This window comes from Chrysochloris asiatica, unplaced genomic scaffold (assembly GCF_000296735.1).
Source record: "Chrysochloris asiatica unplaced genomic scaffold, ChrAsi1.0 scaffold00203, whole genome shotgun sequence".
In the NCBI taxonomy this organism is placed as follows: domain Eukaryota; kingdom Metazoa; phylum Chordata; class Mammalia; order Afrosoricida; family Chrysochloridae; genus Chrysochloris; species Chrysochloris asiatica.
In genome coordinates, this window is record NW_006408721.1 from 2,608,377 (window position 1) to 2,622,582 (window position 14,206).

General features: G+C 42.9%; 1 protein-coding gene across 1 annotated transcript in view; it reads left to right on the forward strand.

The window, feature by feature from the left end:
- NMNAT2 (nicotinamide nucleotide adenylyltransferase 2) overlaps window positions 1-10,543 on the forward strand; it is a 237,766-nt gene extending 227,223 nt beyond the window's left edge. Inside the window, exons 9-11 of the mRNA XM_006872539.1 lie at window positions 7,700-7,801; window positions 7,937-8,004; window positions 10,272-10,543. Of these exons, the coding sequence (XP_006872601.1) occupies window positions 7,700-7,801; window positions 7,937-8,004; window positions 10,272-10,374 (273 nt within the window). The 3' untranslated portion in view covers window positions 10,375-10,543. The remainder of the gene's footprint in view (window positions 1-7,699; window positions 7,802-7,936; window positions 8,005-10,271) is intronic.
- Window positions 10,544-14,206: the final 3,663 nt, after the last annotated feature.

Here is a 14,206-nt window from a genome sequence, read left to right on the forward strand (position 1 = left end):
TTACCAGAGGTGAGAGGTGCTGGGAGGAGGAGTCATTGTTTAGGAGGCACAGAATTTCTGTTAGTGATGGTGTAATGATTGGGAAAAGGATACAGGTGATGATGGTTGTACAACATGAGGAACATAGTGTCACTGAATTGTACATGTAAAAAATGTTGACTTGGCAAATGTTTTCTATTTTATATAGGAGTCATGGTGTGGCGCTGTAGGATAGGTACAAGATTGCTAACTGCAAGGTTGGCGGTTCAAACCCGCCAGCCGCTCCGCTGAAACCATGACTCATAAAGATCCTACATAGGGTTTCAGATGTTGTAAATCTTTATTGGAGCAGAAAGTTAGACAGTGTATAAGGAAGACCGTAGAAGAACTGGTGCATTTGAGTTATGGTGTTGGAGGAGAATATTAGAAAGAACAAACAAATCTGTGTTGGAAGAAGTATAGCCAGAGTGCTCCTTCGAAACTAGGATGGCCAAACTTCGTCTCTCATAGTTCGGGAAGGACCAGTCACTGATGAAGGATTTCAAGTTTTGTAAAGTGAAGGTTCTGATAAAAAGAGGAAGACCCCCAATGAGATGGATTGGCACAGTGGCAGCAGCAATGAGCTCAAATGTAGCCATGATTGTGAGGTTGGCACAGGACCAGGCAGGGTTTCATTCTGTTGTTCATTGGGTCGCTATGAGTCAGTACTGACTCTACAGTACCTAGGAACAATAGCTATAATCACAATAAAACAAACAAAAAGTTTCTACCCTCAGGGAGAGACAAATTTAAGAGTAAATGAAGAAAATATATCCTGTTAGGTGAAGATAAAGGAGTCTGGGTGACTCAAAAATTAAGTGCTCAACAGTGAACTGAAAAGTTGGTGGTTTGAACCCACCCAGCAGCTCTTCAGGAGAAAGGTCTGGCAATCTAATCCCATAAAGATTGCAACCTAGAAACTCTAGTGGGGGCAGATCTACTCTATTACATGGGGTTGCTAAGGGTCCAAAATGGACTCAATGGTACCCAACAACAGATGGAGGTAAGTGCTCTAAGGAGCAACATGAAGCATAAAAGGGTGTGAGGGTTGTGAAGCTGTAGGGAGTGGATGGGTCCATGTGGCCAGGGATGTAAATTTCAGTAGGGTGGCCAGGGAAGGTCTCACTCAGAAGGGAGTATTTAAGTAAAGAGGCTTGAGCCAAAGAATGACATAATTTGATTTATATTTTAGCATGACTTGTCTGACTATTGGGATTAGACTACAAAGAGCTAGAGAAAACCAGAAAGACCAGAGCAATCGAAGCAAAAGATGATGGATTCCTTTCTTGTTGCTATGGTCTATTACCACAACTGTGGTGGCTTAAAATACTGCAAATTTATCCTTCTATAGTCCAACACACTATGCAGTACTTTTTCTCGATCACATTGAATAAGTATTGGTGTTTATCAGTAATAATTCCTGATTTCTAACCATTTTTAAGTGGATATTTTGACATTAAGATATTTGTGAGACAGAAGCTAAAAATTCCTACTTAAAATTGATGAGGAAGCTTGCTACATTTATGTATTTTTTTATTCTAAAATGAAATGAAAGTAATCATAAGAGAAATTTTAGTTTGTATTGATTATTTTAAGTCACTTTTTTTATGATTGTGACTTAGTGAAACATGGCTAGGAAAGAATTCCATAAACTGAATTTTTAAAAAAGATGTTTTAGGTGATACCAGGGCATTTCTGATCGTCTATATGGAGTTCTGGTGTGGCGCTGAGGGTTAATGCGCCAGACTGCAAAGCCGTTGGAACTGCAACTTTGGCAGTTCAAGCTCGCCAGCTGCTCCTCGGAGACCCTATAAAGGGTCGCAATGGGTCAGAATTGACTCAACAGCACTTAACAACAACGTGGTCCTGGAAGGAGTCCTGGTGTAGCGCTGTGGGTTAATGCATCAGACTGCTAAGTCATTTGAACTTTAAGGTCAGTGGTTCAAGCTCATCAGCTGCTCCTTGGAAACCCTATACAAGGTCGCTATGGGTCAGAATCAACTCAACGGCACTTAACAACAACAACAACATAGTCTTGGAGGTTAGAAGTCCAAAATGGTCTCATCAGGCTAAAACCAAGTTACATGTACTCCCCCAGGAGACTCTAACGAAAAATCTGTTTGCTTACTTTTCCTCCTTTCTAGAGTTGGATTGTTCCACAACTTTTATAGATCCCATAGGTCACTTTTCTTTGGAGTTTACACAAATATGAATCTCTTCTAGTTGATTGGCCAGGTATCCGTCTTCCAAATTTCTTGGCATCAATGAGTGGACCCTTCCATCATTGAATCCATTTGTTAAAACATCTCAATTGGTATTCTGTCAGTCCTTGAAGCTTTGCTTTTTGCCAGTGTCTTCAATGCAGTGTGGACTTCTCCTTCAGTATCATACTTGACCATATGCTGTGCCCTGAAATGGTTTAACATCACTAATTCTTTTTGGCATAGTAACTGTGTATTCCTTTCGTTTTCTTCCAATGCTTCCTATACCATTCAATATTTTGCCCAATATTACAACTTAAAGCTTGAGTTTTTTCCTCCAGTTCTTTAAGATTAAGAAATGCCAACAGCACATTTCATTATAATACTTTACTTTGTTTTCTTGAGCTGCCTTTTGAAATCTTCTGTTCAGTTCTTTCCATCATTTCTTCAATTTAGCTACTCTACTTTTAAGAGTAAGTTTCAGAGTTGTTTCTGAAATCTGTCTTGGTCTTTTTTAAAACAAAACAAAAACACAACAAACGTTTTATTGTTAACTGAGTGAAGGTTTACAAGCAAATCAGTTTTCCATTCAACAGTTCATACACGTTTTGTTTCAGTCCTCACACTGTTATATTACTTATCCCACTTCCATCCGGTATTCCCTGTTTCCACTCCTCCTTTCCTACCCCTTCTTACCTTCTGAACTTTGTGCTTGAGCAAATGCTGCCCTTTTGATTATTCTAAGGAGCATGTACCTCCCTAGTAATTGCTTACCTTCTAGACCTCTCTGTTGTGTGGCTGAACATTGAACCCCAAGAATCAGTTCATTTCCAGGCCATAGTCTCAGAGGTTCCACCAATCTCTATCCATCTGTAAGGCTGATCTCTCTCTCTTGCTTTTTTAATAATTTTGAGCTTTGTTCCACATTTTCCTCCCATTCTATGCAGGACCCTCTATTGCAGTTCCTTTCAGAGTGGTCAGAAGCGGTAGCTAGATGCCATCTGGTTCTTCTGGTTTCAGAGTGTGGTGGAGGTTTCCATGGTTCATTAGTGCTTTGGACTAATTGTTTTCATGCTTCTTTAATTTTCTTCCATCTTCTTTGCTTCGGACAGGAAAAGACCAGTAGTGGCACATAGGATGGCTGCTCACAAACTTCTAAGATACAAGTCTCCAACAACAAAAGTAGAACGTGGAACATTGTCTTTGCAAACTATGTAATGTCAGTTGACCTCAGTGTCCCCAGACTATGGTCCTAGCCTCCAGGCCCAGTGACTCATTCCCTCCAGGTGTTTAGTTATAGCTAAGAAGTTTACATGCCTTTGCCCCCTGTCTGCTCTATTATAAACATGGATATGTTTACAGCACATACAAATATATTTGTAGAAATGTCATCTGGTCCTGAGCGTAGTCCCTTTCGCTTACTCATACCTGTTCATCTTGCCGGCCTGCCTGTGTATCCACTTGTAGATTACTGCTTGCTGTTTCTGGTAATGCAGGATTGTGTATATAATTGACTCTTAACTCTTGTACACCTGAGTCTTCCCCTTCTTTAATAATATTGTGTTGGTCCCATCTTTCTAATGACCTTTGGCTTTCTTCATGTGTGATGTCCTTGATATCATCCCACAATTCATCTGGTCTCTGGTCATTAGTGTTCATTGTATCATTTCTACTCTTGAGATGGTACATTCAGGCAGGTAATACTCAAGCATCTCATGGACTTGCCATTGTTTCTTCTCTTTTCAAGTCATGCCACATCAGCAAATAAAGATCTTGAAAGCTTTACTCCATTCATGCCATTAATGTTGACTCTACTTGGAAGAGGCAGCTCTTCCCAGCCATATTTTGAGTTCCTGTTCACCTGAGGGGCTCATCTTCTGGCACTTTATACGGAAATGCTCCATTGCTATTCATAAGGTTTTCACTGGCCAATGACTGTCAGGTCCTACTTTCTAGTCTGTCTTGGTATGGAAGCTATGCTGAACCTGTCATGGTGACTGTGCTAATATTTGAAATACCAGTGACATCCCTTCCAGGATCACAGCAACATGAAAGCCACCACAATTTGATGAATCGATAGACAAGTGATGTGCCCATTCCAAAGAAAGGTGATCCAACAGAATGTCGAAATTACTGAACAATATCATTTATATCACACTCAAGTAAAATTCCCTGAGGATAATTTGAAAATGGTTTCAGCAGTAAATCAGTTGGGACCTGCCAGAAATCCAAGCCAGATTCTAAAGGGGACAGGGGATGACGGGTATCATTGCTGATAGACCTTGGCTGAGATCAGAGAATATGACAAAGATGTTTTATTGACTGTACAAAAGCTTTCAAATGTGTAGATCATAACAAATTATGTATAACATTGCAAAGATTGAGAATTCCAAAACACTTAGTTGTACGCATGTAGAATCTGTACATAGACCAAGAGGGAGTTGTTTGAACAGCACAAGGGACTATTGCATGGTTTAAAATCAGGAAGGGAGTATGGCAAGATTATATTCTTTCACATACTCATTTAATCTGTATGCTGAACAAATAATCCAAGAAGCTGGACTATTTGAAAATGAACCCATAGAAAAATTGGAAGAAGACACATTAGCAACGTGCGATGTGCAGATAACACAACCTTGCTTGCTGAAAGCAAAGAGAACTTGAATTACTTGTTGATAAAGACCAAAGAATACTGCTTCTAGCACTGATTATACTTCAGTGTAAAAAAAGCAAAAATTTTTACAATTGGGCCAATAAGCAATAGATAAATGGAGAAAAGATAGAAGTTGTCAAGCATTTCATTTTACTTGGACCCACAATCAATACTCATGGAAGCAGCAATCAAGAAATCAAACAATATATACTACATTGGGCAAATCTCCTGCAAACGACGTTTTTCAAGTTTTAAGAAGCAAAGGTGTCACTTTGAACTGAGATGTGCCTAATCCAAGCCATGGCAGTCATCTCATATGCATTCAAAACCTGGAAGATTGAATAAGGACAACTGAAGAATTGATGTCTTTGAATTACGGTGTTGGTGAGGCATACTGAATACTCATAAATCATGGACTGCCCAAAGAACAAACAAATATGTCTTGGAAGAAACACAGCCAGAAAACTCCTTGGAAGCAAAGATGGTAAGACTTCATCTCAGGTATTTTGGACATGCTATTGAAAGGGACCAATCCCTGGGGGAAATCATGTTTGGTAAAGTAGAGGGTCAGCAATAAAGAGGAAGACCTTCATTGAAATAGACGGACTCAGTGGCTACAATGGTGGGCTCAGCAATAGCAACAATTGTGAGGACTCAGGACCAGATAGTGTTTCGTTCTGTTGTTGCTAAGAGTCAGAAACAACTGGACTGAACCTAACAACAACAGAGCTGCATTTCTTGGCGCATGGCTCAGTTCACACACACACACCTTCCCTCCCTTCCACATGAAACTCACACTCAAGCCCTAATGTCATGCCCCAGGACAGGGATAACCTGCTGCAGTGTCCAGCCTGGCTCCTGCAGAGGTGACACTTTGGTGGATTGAAGCTGTGTGTCTCGTTTCTTGTGACCCTAACCCCATCTGTGATTATCAGGGGGGCAAGACTGTCACCTGTTTCTGGAAAAGGAAAACGTGTCTAGCACTAAGGTCTCCATCTGCTTGTCTCCCCCTGCGCAGCCTGGCACTGTTGTTGATTAGCTCATGAGTTGCTGAGTGGAAAGCAGCGGCAGATACTACCCACAGGGCAGTTATCTCATGAGGCTGGGTGGCCATTCAGTGCCGTAATCCCCATACTTCAAACAGGGATACACACTGAGTTGTTGTTGTTGTTAAGTGCCGTTCTGACCCATAGCGACCCTGAACAGGGTTTCCAAGGCTGTAAATCTTTACAGGAGCAGAAAGCCTCCTCTTTCTCTCGTGGAGCAGCTGGTAGTTTCAAACTGCTGAGCTTGCGGTTCACCACTACACTACCAGAGCTCCTTTGTAACCACTACACTACCAGAGCTCCTTTACACACTGGGTATGAGCCCATTATTGCATATGAAACATTTATCAAGTTCTCAGAGTCAAACTGAAGGCAGGTGCTACACAGTATAATCTAGATCAGATACCTCAAAGAATCTACATGACCACACAGGTTAGGAATTCCCACATATACTACCTTAGATGCATTCTCTCTTCTCTTCCCTCTTTCTTTTCCTTCTCTCTCTCTCTGCCTTCCCAACTTCCTTAGAGTTTTCATTCGGAGCTTACACCATTGATTCTCAAGCTTGGTTGGATATTAGAATCACCTGGAGAGTTTTAAAAATCACCAACGCCTCAATCCCATTCTCAGAGATTCTGATTTAATTGGTCTTGGTATAACACGGGCTTGGGGATTTTTTCAAGCGTCTCCGGTGACTCTAAACATGCAGCCAAGCTTGAGAATCAATGTCTTAGATTACGTCCTGAATGATGATCTCAGAGCTTCAAACCAGCTCATTCCTGAGAATCTGCTGAGAGTTTGCATTTCCTCTCCAGATATACTGAATCATATAGTCTACATTTTAACAGATTCCCCAGCAGAGAGTTGAACCAGAATGAACCAGTTAGAAGCCCTGGGTGAACTCTAGTGGAGAACTGGGGGAAATCTGAGTTCCATGCCCCCAAAATAGATTTACCTCCACCAGCTGCACTACTTAGAATTAACCTACCACCTTGTCTTGTCACCTCACCTGGGATTCATAATTGGCAAGATGTTAATATGCCCAAGGAAGATCCAAGTCATAGTAAATGCCATCACTTTCAAGCCCTTTGGAAATAAAAATTGGCAAAATCTGTCCATAAAGCAACTTGGTAATGTGTCTCAAGAGCTTGAAATATGTCTAATTCATATCCTTGGTCCAGTTATTTTACTTCTTATCCTAAGGAAATAATCAGAGACATGGTAAAATATTTTATGTATAAAGATAATCATCAATGTTTTATTTATAATTGTAAAAAATAGAAATAACAGAACAAGGTTCACAATACAGCATCGAGTTACTATATATATTATGGTATATCATGAAACAGTGAAACAATGAAATGCTATACAGATAGTTAAAACCTTTCAGGCAAGGTTTCCACTCATTCAGATCACTCTGCAGCCAAGGTGGTTATGTGAAGGAGCTGACTGATGGGACTGAGCAGAGAAACCAAGTCTGGAACTAAAGCTTGAGGTTCCACATGCTCCACCCTGCAAAGTATGGTTTTTGTTGTTGTTAAGTTCTGTCGAGTCGGTTCTGGCTCATGGAGAACCTGCATAGGGTTTCTGAGGAGCAGGGGTGAGTTTGAACCACTGACCTTGAACTTCAAACCGACCTTGTGGTCCAGTGCTTGTCCTACAGCACCACACCAGGACTCCTCCTGCAAAGCAATCCCTTGAAAAGGGTTTGGGGTCATGGTCTCACTAGAGGGCTCTCTCTCTTCCACACTCTCCCTACACCCCTCTCTCTGTTTTTTCAGATGGAAGTGATTGTTGGGGACTTTGGGATTGTGGTGGTGCCCCGGGATGCAGCCGACACAGACCGAATCATGAACCACTCTTCAATACTCCGCAAATATAAAGTAAGTTCTCCACCTCCCAGCTGGGAGAGTCTGTGATGTGGCCCCTCCTGTGAGAAACCTGGGGGCTGGAGAAGTGAGAGAGCAAAAAGAGTTTGGTACTAGGGACTGATAACCAATCTTCTGCTCTGTCTCCAGAACAACATCATGGTGGTGAAGGATGACATTAACCATCCCATGTCTGTTGTCAGTTCAACCAAGAGCAGGTATGTTTGACAAGTACAAGTTTCCATACAACTCTCCTAAGTCAAGACCAAGCCTTAGATTCAGGCCAACACCTGCTGCTCCAGTAGTCACCCTTCTGTTTGGACCTCACTAATTTGTCCCCAGGAAATATATTTTTAAAAGAGGAAAACCCATTATCTAGTCTGAGCTGGGAAAGAGGATTTTTCAGTTTAAAATTCTTTGGTTTGAGGTGCTCATGGAATCCTGTATTAGTAAGGACACAGGTTAAGTTGCCATAACAAAAATGTTCCAATATCCATAGTTTCTTTTGTTTGTTTTTTTAAGATAGATGTTTATTTCTCTCTCGACTCTACAGCGAAAGGTTTGGTTCATTTTTGTCTTTACTGAATAGTCAAAAGCACTAGCATGTCTGTATTTTTCAACATGAAGCTCACATCTCTGGGTCTGCAGCTTTTGCAATGACTGTTATTCTTAACCAGTAGGAAAGGGTAGAGTAAAGCCCATGGGAACAAGATTCATCTGCAGGAAGATAAACCAAAGTTGCACATCTCGCTTTCCTTTGCTTCCCACTGACTCAACCTCAGTTGCAGTGGAGGCTGGGAAATAGGCTTTATAGTTAGGGAGCCATGCACCCAGGCGAAACCCAGAAGTTTTAATACTAAATAGAAGAAGGTGAGAATGGATGCTAAGAGTCAGTTAACACTCTCACCACAAACCCCAAGTGGAAACATGCAGTAGAATGGTGAGACACAGGGACTAGGAAGATCTGAAAGTGTAACACTGAGAGCCATGAGCACGGAAGTGTCAAAGAAAATGACAGGTGTGGATGAACTCACAGGAGAGTCCACAAGAAGAGGAGGCCGTGAGGCGTATCACCATTTAGAAGGCGGCTAAGGAGCAGTCAGAAGCCACCAGCAGTGGTGGCTCAGAAATCAAAGTTGGAGTGGATCATGTGTGTTACACATTTCAGAAACGCCTATAGCCCAGGACTCGAGTTCATTGGACTTCTTCCCTGGAAGGATGCACAGAAACCCAGTGATGATGAGTGGAGAAGAAAAGGCTGTGCTTCCAAACATAGCTATCTATCAGAATCACCATGAAAACATTAAAATTCTTGTGTTCTATTGAGTTCCACTGAATTAAGATTTCTGGGAGTTGTACCTGGAGATCTACTTCCTGAATAATTTTGCTGAAGCTGGGATGAGATTTGGAAACACAGGTGTGTTTTCCAGAAGCTTTTCTGTGGCAGAGAGGCACTTAGGGATCTCGCTCACATGATCAGACAGTGTATCCATTGAAATGACAGGGAGTCAGCCTCCCAGGATCTCACAAGACAGGGCTTAGATGCCTTTCAGAATATAAATATCTTGAGGAGTATATGGATTTTTAAAAATAGCTCCTAGAGCCTGACATTCCCAGGAAACGAGGAGGAGACAAGAGGAAACAGTCAGACCAAGACTGGAACAAAATGTCACAGAAGCCAAAGTGTCACTGGAGACCCATCATACCTCCCAGTGTCTTCTCTCAATGGGCCCCAGAGCTCATAGCTGAGGGCTTCCATAGGAAGGAAGAGAAATGGCCCATCATAAAAGCTCCAGTTTCATGTTCATTTCCCATCATGAGACCATCCTGGAGAGGAACCCAAAGGACTAGAATCATGATAACTAACCTTACCTTGGAGTGCTGGCGTGGTGCTCTAGGATAAGCACTGGACTGCTAACCACAAGGTCAGCAGTTCTTTAGCCTTACATTAAAGTGCTTGTTATGTGCTCGGCACTCCTCTAAGTGCCTTGTATAATGACTCATTTATCCTTTTAATAACTGAATGAGATAGGCACAAATAGCCTCATGTTGTTGTTGTTGTTGTTGTTGTTAGGTACCATCAAGTTGGTACCGACTCATAGCAACCATATGCACAACAGAACGAAACACAACCTCACAATTGTTGCCATGCTCAAGCCCATTGATGCTGCCACTTTGCCAATCCATCTCACTGGGGGTCTTCCTTTTTCTCAGATCCTCATGTTACAGAGGAGAAAACAGAAGATCAAAGGGCCTTAAGTAACTTGTCCCAGGTCCCTCAGCTAAGAAGTAACAGAGATAGGATGAACTGATATCATTGGGGTGGGGAAGGAATTAGAGGTACAAATAGTTACCCTAACATGGATACCAATTACTTAGCCTAGGGAAAGACTGGTAATGGGATATCCCTCTCCCTGAAGGAGCAGGCGAGTCCTCCTGACTTGTTTAAGGGTGCCAATCTAACGAATTGTTTCTTCTTGTCCAGGCTGGCCCTGCAGCACGGGGACGGCCATGTTGTGGATTACCTATCCCAGCCAGTCATCGATTACATCCTCAAGAGCCAGCTGTACATCAACGCTTCTGGCTAGCAGCCACACAGCCCCCGGCTCCACTCTTCCCATGTCCTCTGACAACACACTGACCCCTTCAGTCTCTGTCAGTCCCTCCGTTTCCCTCCTGCCGCTCTGTTTCTCCATCTCCTCATTTTGACTGTTCTCCCACTCGCTGACTTAACCTCCACAGTGTGGGGGACCTGCAGAGAACCATGGCATACCCTATTCCACAGGCATCTTTGGACAAACTTTCCTCTAGTCTCTGGGTTGGGGTGGGTGAGGGAATAAGGGTGGGAGGTGGGGAAAGTACAGTCCTTGGAGATGTACTGGTGTCCGTCTCCCAGCATGCTCTAGAGAGGCGGCTCTGGTGCCCATCCTCCCAGCATGCTCTGGGGAGGCGGCTCAGGCACTCGCCTTCCCAGCATGCCCTTTACCACAAAGGGCTATTTTTCTTTTTCTGTTTTTTTTTCTTCCCCCACTTCTCCTAGAACTTGGATGAAATCAGTGTCCATGGTTCTTTATGTTGTAGTCATGATGTACTTCTGTGGTATTCCTTCCCCTCTGATAGGCTATCATAGCCAGCCTCAACACTCAGTAACTGTGTGAAGATCATACCAATAAAGAGGACCCAGACACTCTGCTCTCCCAGCACACACACACATACACACAAACACACACACATCCTTTGGCAAGAGTAAGATCTTCAGGATCTGAAACCTGGGAGGCAAGTCTGGGAATAGTAAGGTTTCTCAGAAGATTGTGAGTTCATTTCCATAATTCCAGAAGGCCATTTTCCTGATGCTCTGGATTGACAGTCACACAAAGTCATTCCTTCTTCATTTCTTAAGCCCTATCCTTCCAGGTGACATATTCACATTTATTTATCTGGACTGTGACTGATGTGTACAATATGGATTCCCTGCCAAGGGAATTTCCAAGGGAACTTGGAAATCTCAGTCTAAGCCCTTGGAGTCATACTTAGGTATATTCCTGCATCTAAGAAGATTCACATATGCAAGACCAAATTCTGATAATGCAGTAATTTCTTAAATAAAACGTGCCAGGAATTCACTCAACCTTAGAGATCTCTGCAAATGAAAATTATTTATTGCCCACTTGGCTGAGAAATGTCTTTACCATAATTGAAGCCCAGGATGATCTGGGAGAAAACAATTTGTTGTTCTGTAAGGAATGAAAGATTCTCATCCATTCTGAGAATTGAGGTAACACAGGTGGCACCCAAGGCTGATACTTTCTTGTGAAGCAGTGCCTTGCCTTTGTTTCTGGGGACAGATCCGTATTTCCTGTAGGCCCCAGGAGAGCCTAGTAACCACAGTGGTGGTGGTGGTTATGTGCCGTGGAGTCAGCTCCGACTCATAGTGACATACAGGGTTTCCGAGGCTGTAAATCTTTACAGGAGCAGAAAGCCTCATCTTTCTTCCATGGAACCGCTGGTAGTTTTGAACTGCTGACCTTGTAGTTCACAGCCCAATTTGTAACTATACGTCACAGTAGCCACCTGGTAAAACATGCCGGACAAAGTTTCTGCAGGTGAGAGATCTGCAGTAGTCAGGAGTCTCCAAACCATGTGGATTAAGCTGTTTCACCCCCTTCCTCATTACCCATCATTCTCTGCTGCCCTCGGAAGCATGGTGGTTCTGGTTGTTAAGGCCTCACTCATGTCCTGCTTGGGAAGCCAAAAATTACTCTCTTGGGCTCTGTATCTCATCTAGTCTCTGACTTGGGTTGTCTGTAAGAAATGGCCCCCAAGCAGTAGGAAAATTTGTATAAAAATCTAGGAGTAGCTATGGCCCAGGAAGAACAGGCTGGGACCTAACACCAGGGACAACTTCCTTCATCACACATTTTCACCTCTGCAGCATCCTTTGATAGCCTCCAGGAAAAGTAGCTCAATTCAACAGAGGAACATGAATTCTGGAGGAAATCATCCTCACAGAAGGAATGAAAGATCTTATTCTTGGGAAGGTTTTCGTTTCTACCCTTATGGAGCCTTTATCTGTTCCAGGTGCTCCCAGACATGGCACTGTGCATGTCAGTCCCAGCAGGGGTCGTGTTAGTGGGGAAGACAGCTAAATTTCCATTAAAAATCAACAGTTTGCAGAAAATCTCAGAATTTGACTCTCTGAAGCTAATAAAGGATGACTCTGTAGAAGGCTAAGGACACAGTGGGTATTTAGGGTGACATAATTACTGGGAGAAAAAGATGGAGGGCACTTGGACCAGGCAAAGGAGAAAAAGGAGAAGAAACAAAGGGAAACAGGAAGCTAGACTTTCTTAGGGGGAAGTGTGTTTGCAAGGATATGGAGATTTGGGGTAGACTCCAAAGGCAGGGGGTGAGGATCCATTTGAGCAGAACCAAGTGGAACTTGATTGATTTTGTCTCTGAGGCCCACTCTTACTCATCTGGACTCTGTGGCCACACCCATTTAACCCACAACCCAAGGGAAGGAACTGGGCTGGCCCCATGTGCTCATTATTGGGGCAGGAAAGTCCATAGGATGAGAGAGTGAGGCAAATTTAGGGAAGAACAGGATAAGAGGAGAAGTGGAGCTCTAGAATGAAATGGGGCAGATCTTAGCTTGGTGGGTCATAGGGATCCTGCAAAAGATAGCTTTTTTTTTTTTTTTTAATATAAGGAAAAGCCAACCTTCTGTCCTTTTAGAATCACCCATTTCCCTTCCAGCCCCGTTCATTGTTTTCTTGGGAGAGGTCAGAGCAGCTCTCTCCCTCCAGGGCAGTCACAGCCGGCAGCTGAGAGATGATTCAGACTTGAAGTGGTAACCTAGGTGCCAACAGGATGACCTCTAGGACCTAACTTCTCCTCTGGAGTCCTGGCTCCTTCCAACAAAGCTGACATGGTTCAGAGAGCGTGAGAAATGCATGGGCTGGAATGGGAGTGCCAGGAGAGGTCTGGAGCCTTCTTTCCTGAGTACTAAGAAAAGATGTCCCTTCCATATCTTCTCAAAATGCCTGATCCCGTAAGAAGAGGCAGGAGGGCAGCCCTTTGTGTCAATGATTCTTTCCTTAAGTAAGGATGCTCTGGGGACCTTGCTGCTAGTGGGTGCTTCTGTCCCCCATCTAGACAGCTCCAGGGGCTTCTTGCCTTTAGGGGCCTTCTTGGTTCCATTACCCTTGAATGTACATAGGAACAGGGGAATAATGTCTCTTACTGAAGTGCCTGAAACCCAGAGCTAGAGCTTCTAGAGACATCTCAGCTTTGCCAGCTTTCCCCAACATTCTCTAGTCTCATACTCCAGCTTCTCAGGAGGAATAAAAACAAAACAACCTTTCCTATTCAAATTAAGCAGAAAGCAAGACTACAGTAAAAGGCAGAGACTACAGAGGAAAACAACGTGAACTTTTACAACCTGAATCCACTTTCCCCAATCTGATACACACAAACTTTTAGGGGATTAAGACTTAACAACAACAACAGAGGAAAACGACGTGAACTTTTACAACCTGAATCCACTTTCCCCAATCTGATACACACAAACTTTTAGGGGATTAAGAGAGAGAAGCATGTGATTATATTTTATCCATCAAAAGAGCAGTGAAAAATGAATTGAGTAGAATATGAAAAGCTCAGGATCGCTCCCAAAGCTACTTCAGTAGGTTAAATACCTAAGATGGGAAGACTGGAAACAGGGACTGATTTTGTAGCTCATCCAGTGAAGACGGCATGCTTTAAGGATAGTATTGTGTTCACGATGATGAATCTGCTTGTCACATTCATCCAGTTTGTACCTTCCTAGAGCTGCCCAGTAAACTCATTTCTTTATGGTGGTTTCTCTGTGGTGTGAGTTTGAAGTGTCTTATTAGACTGTTCTGGTTAGTTAGAAATGAG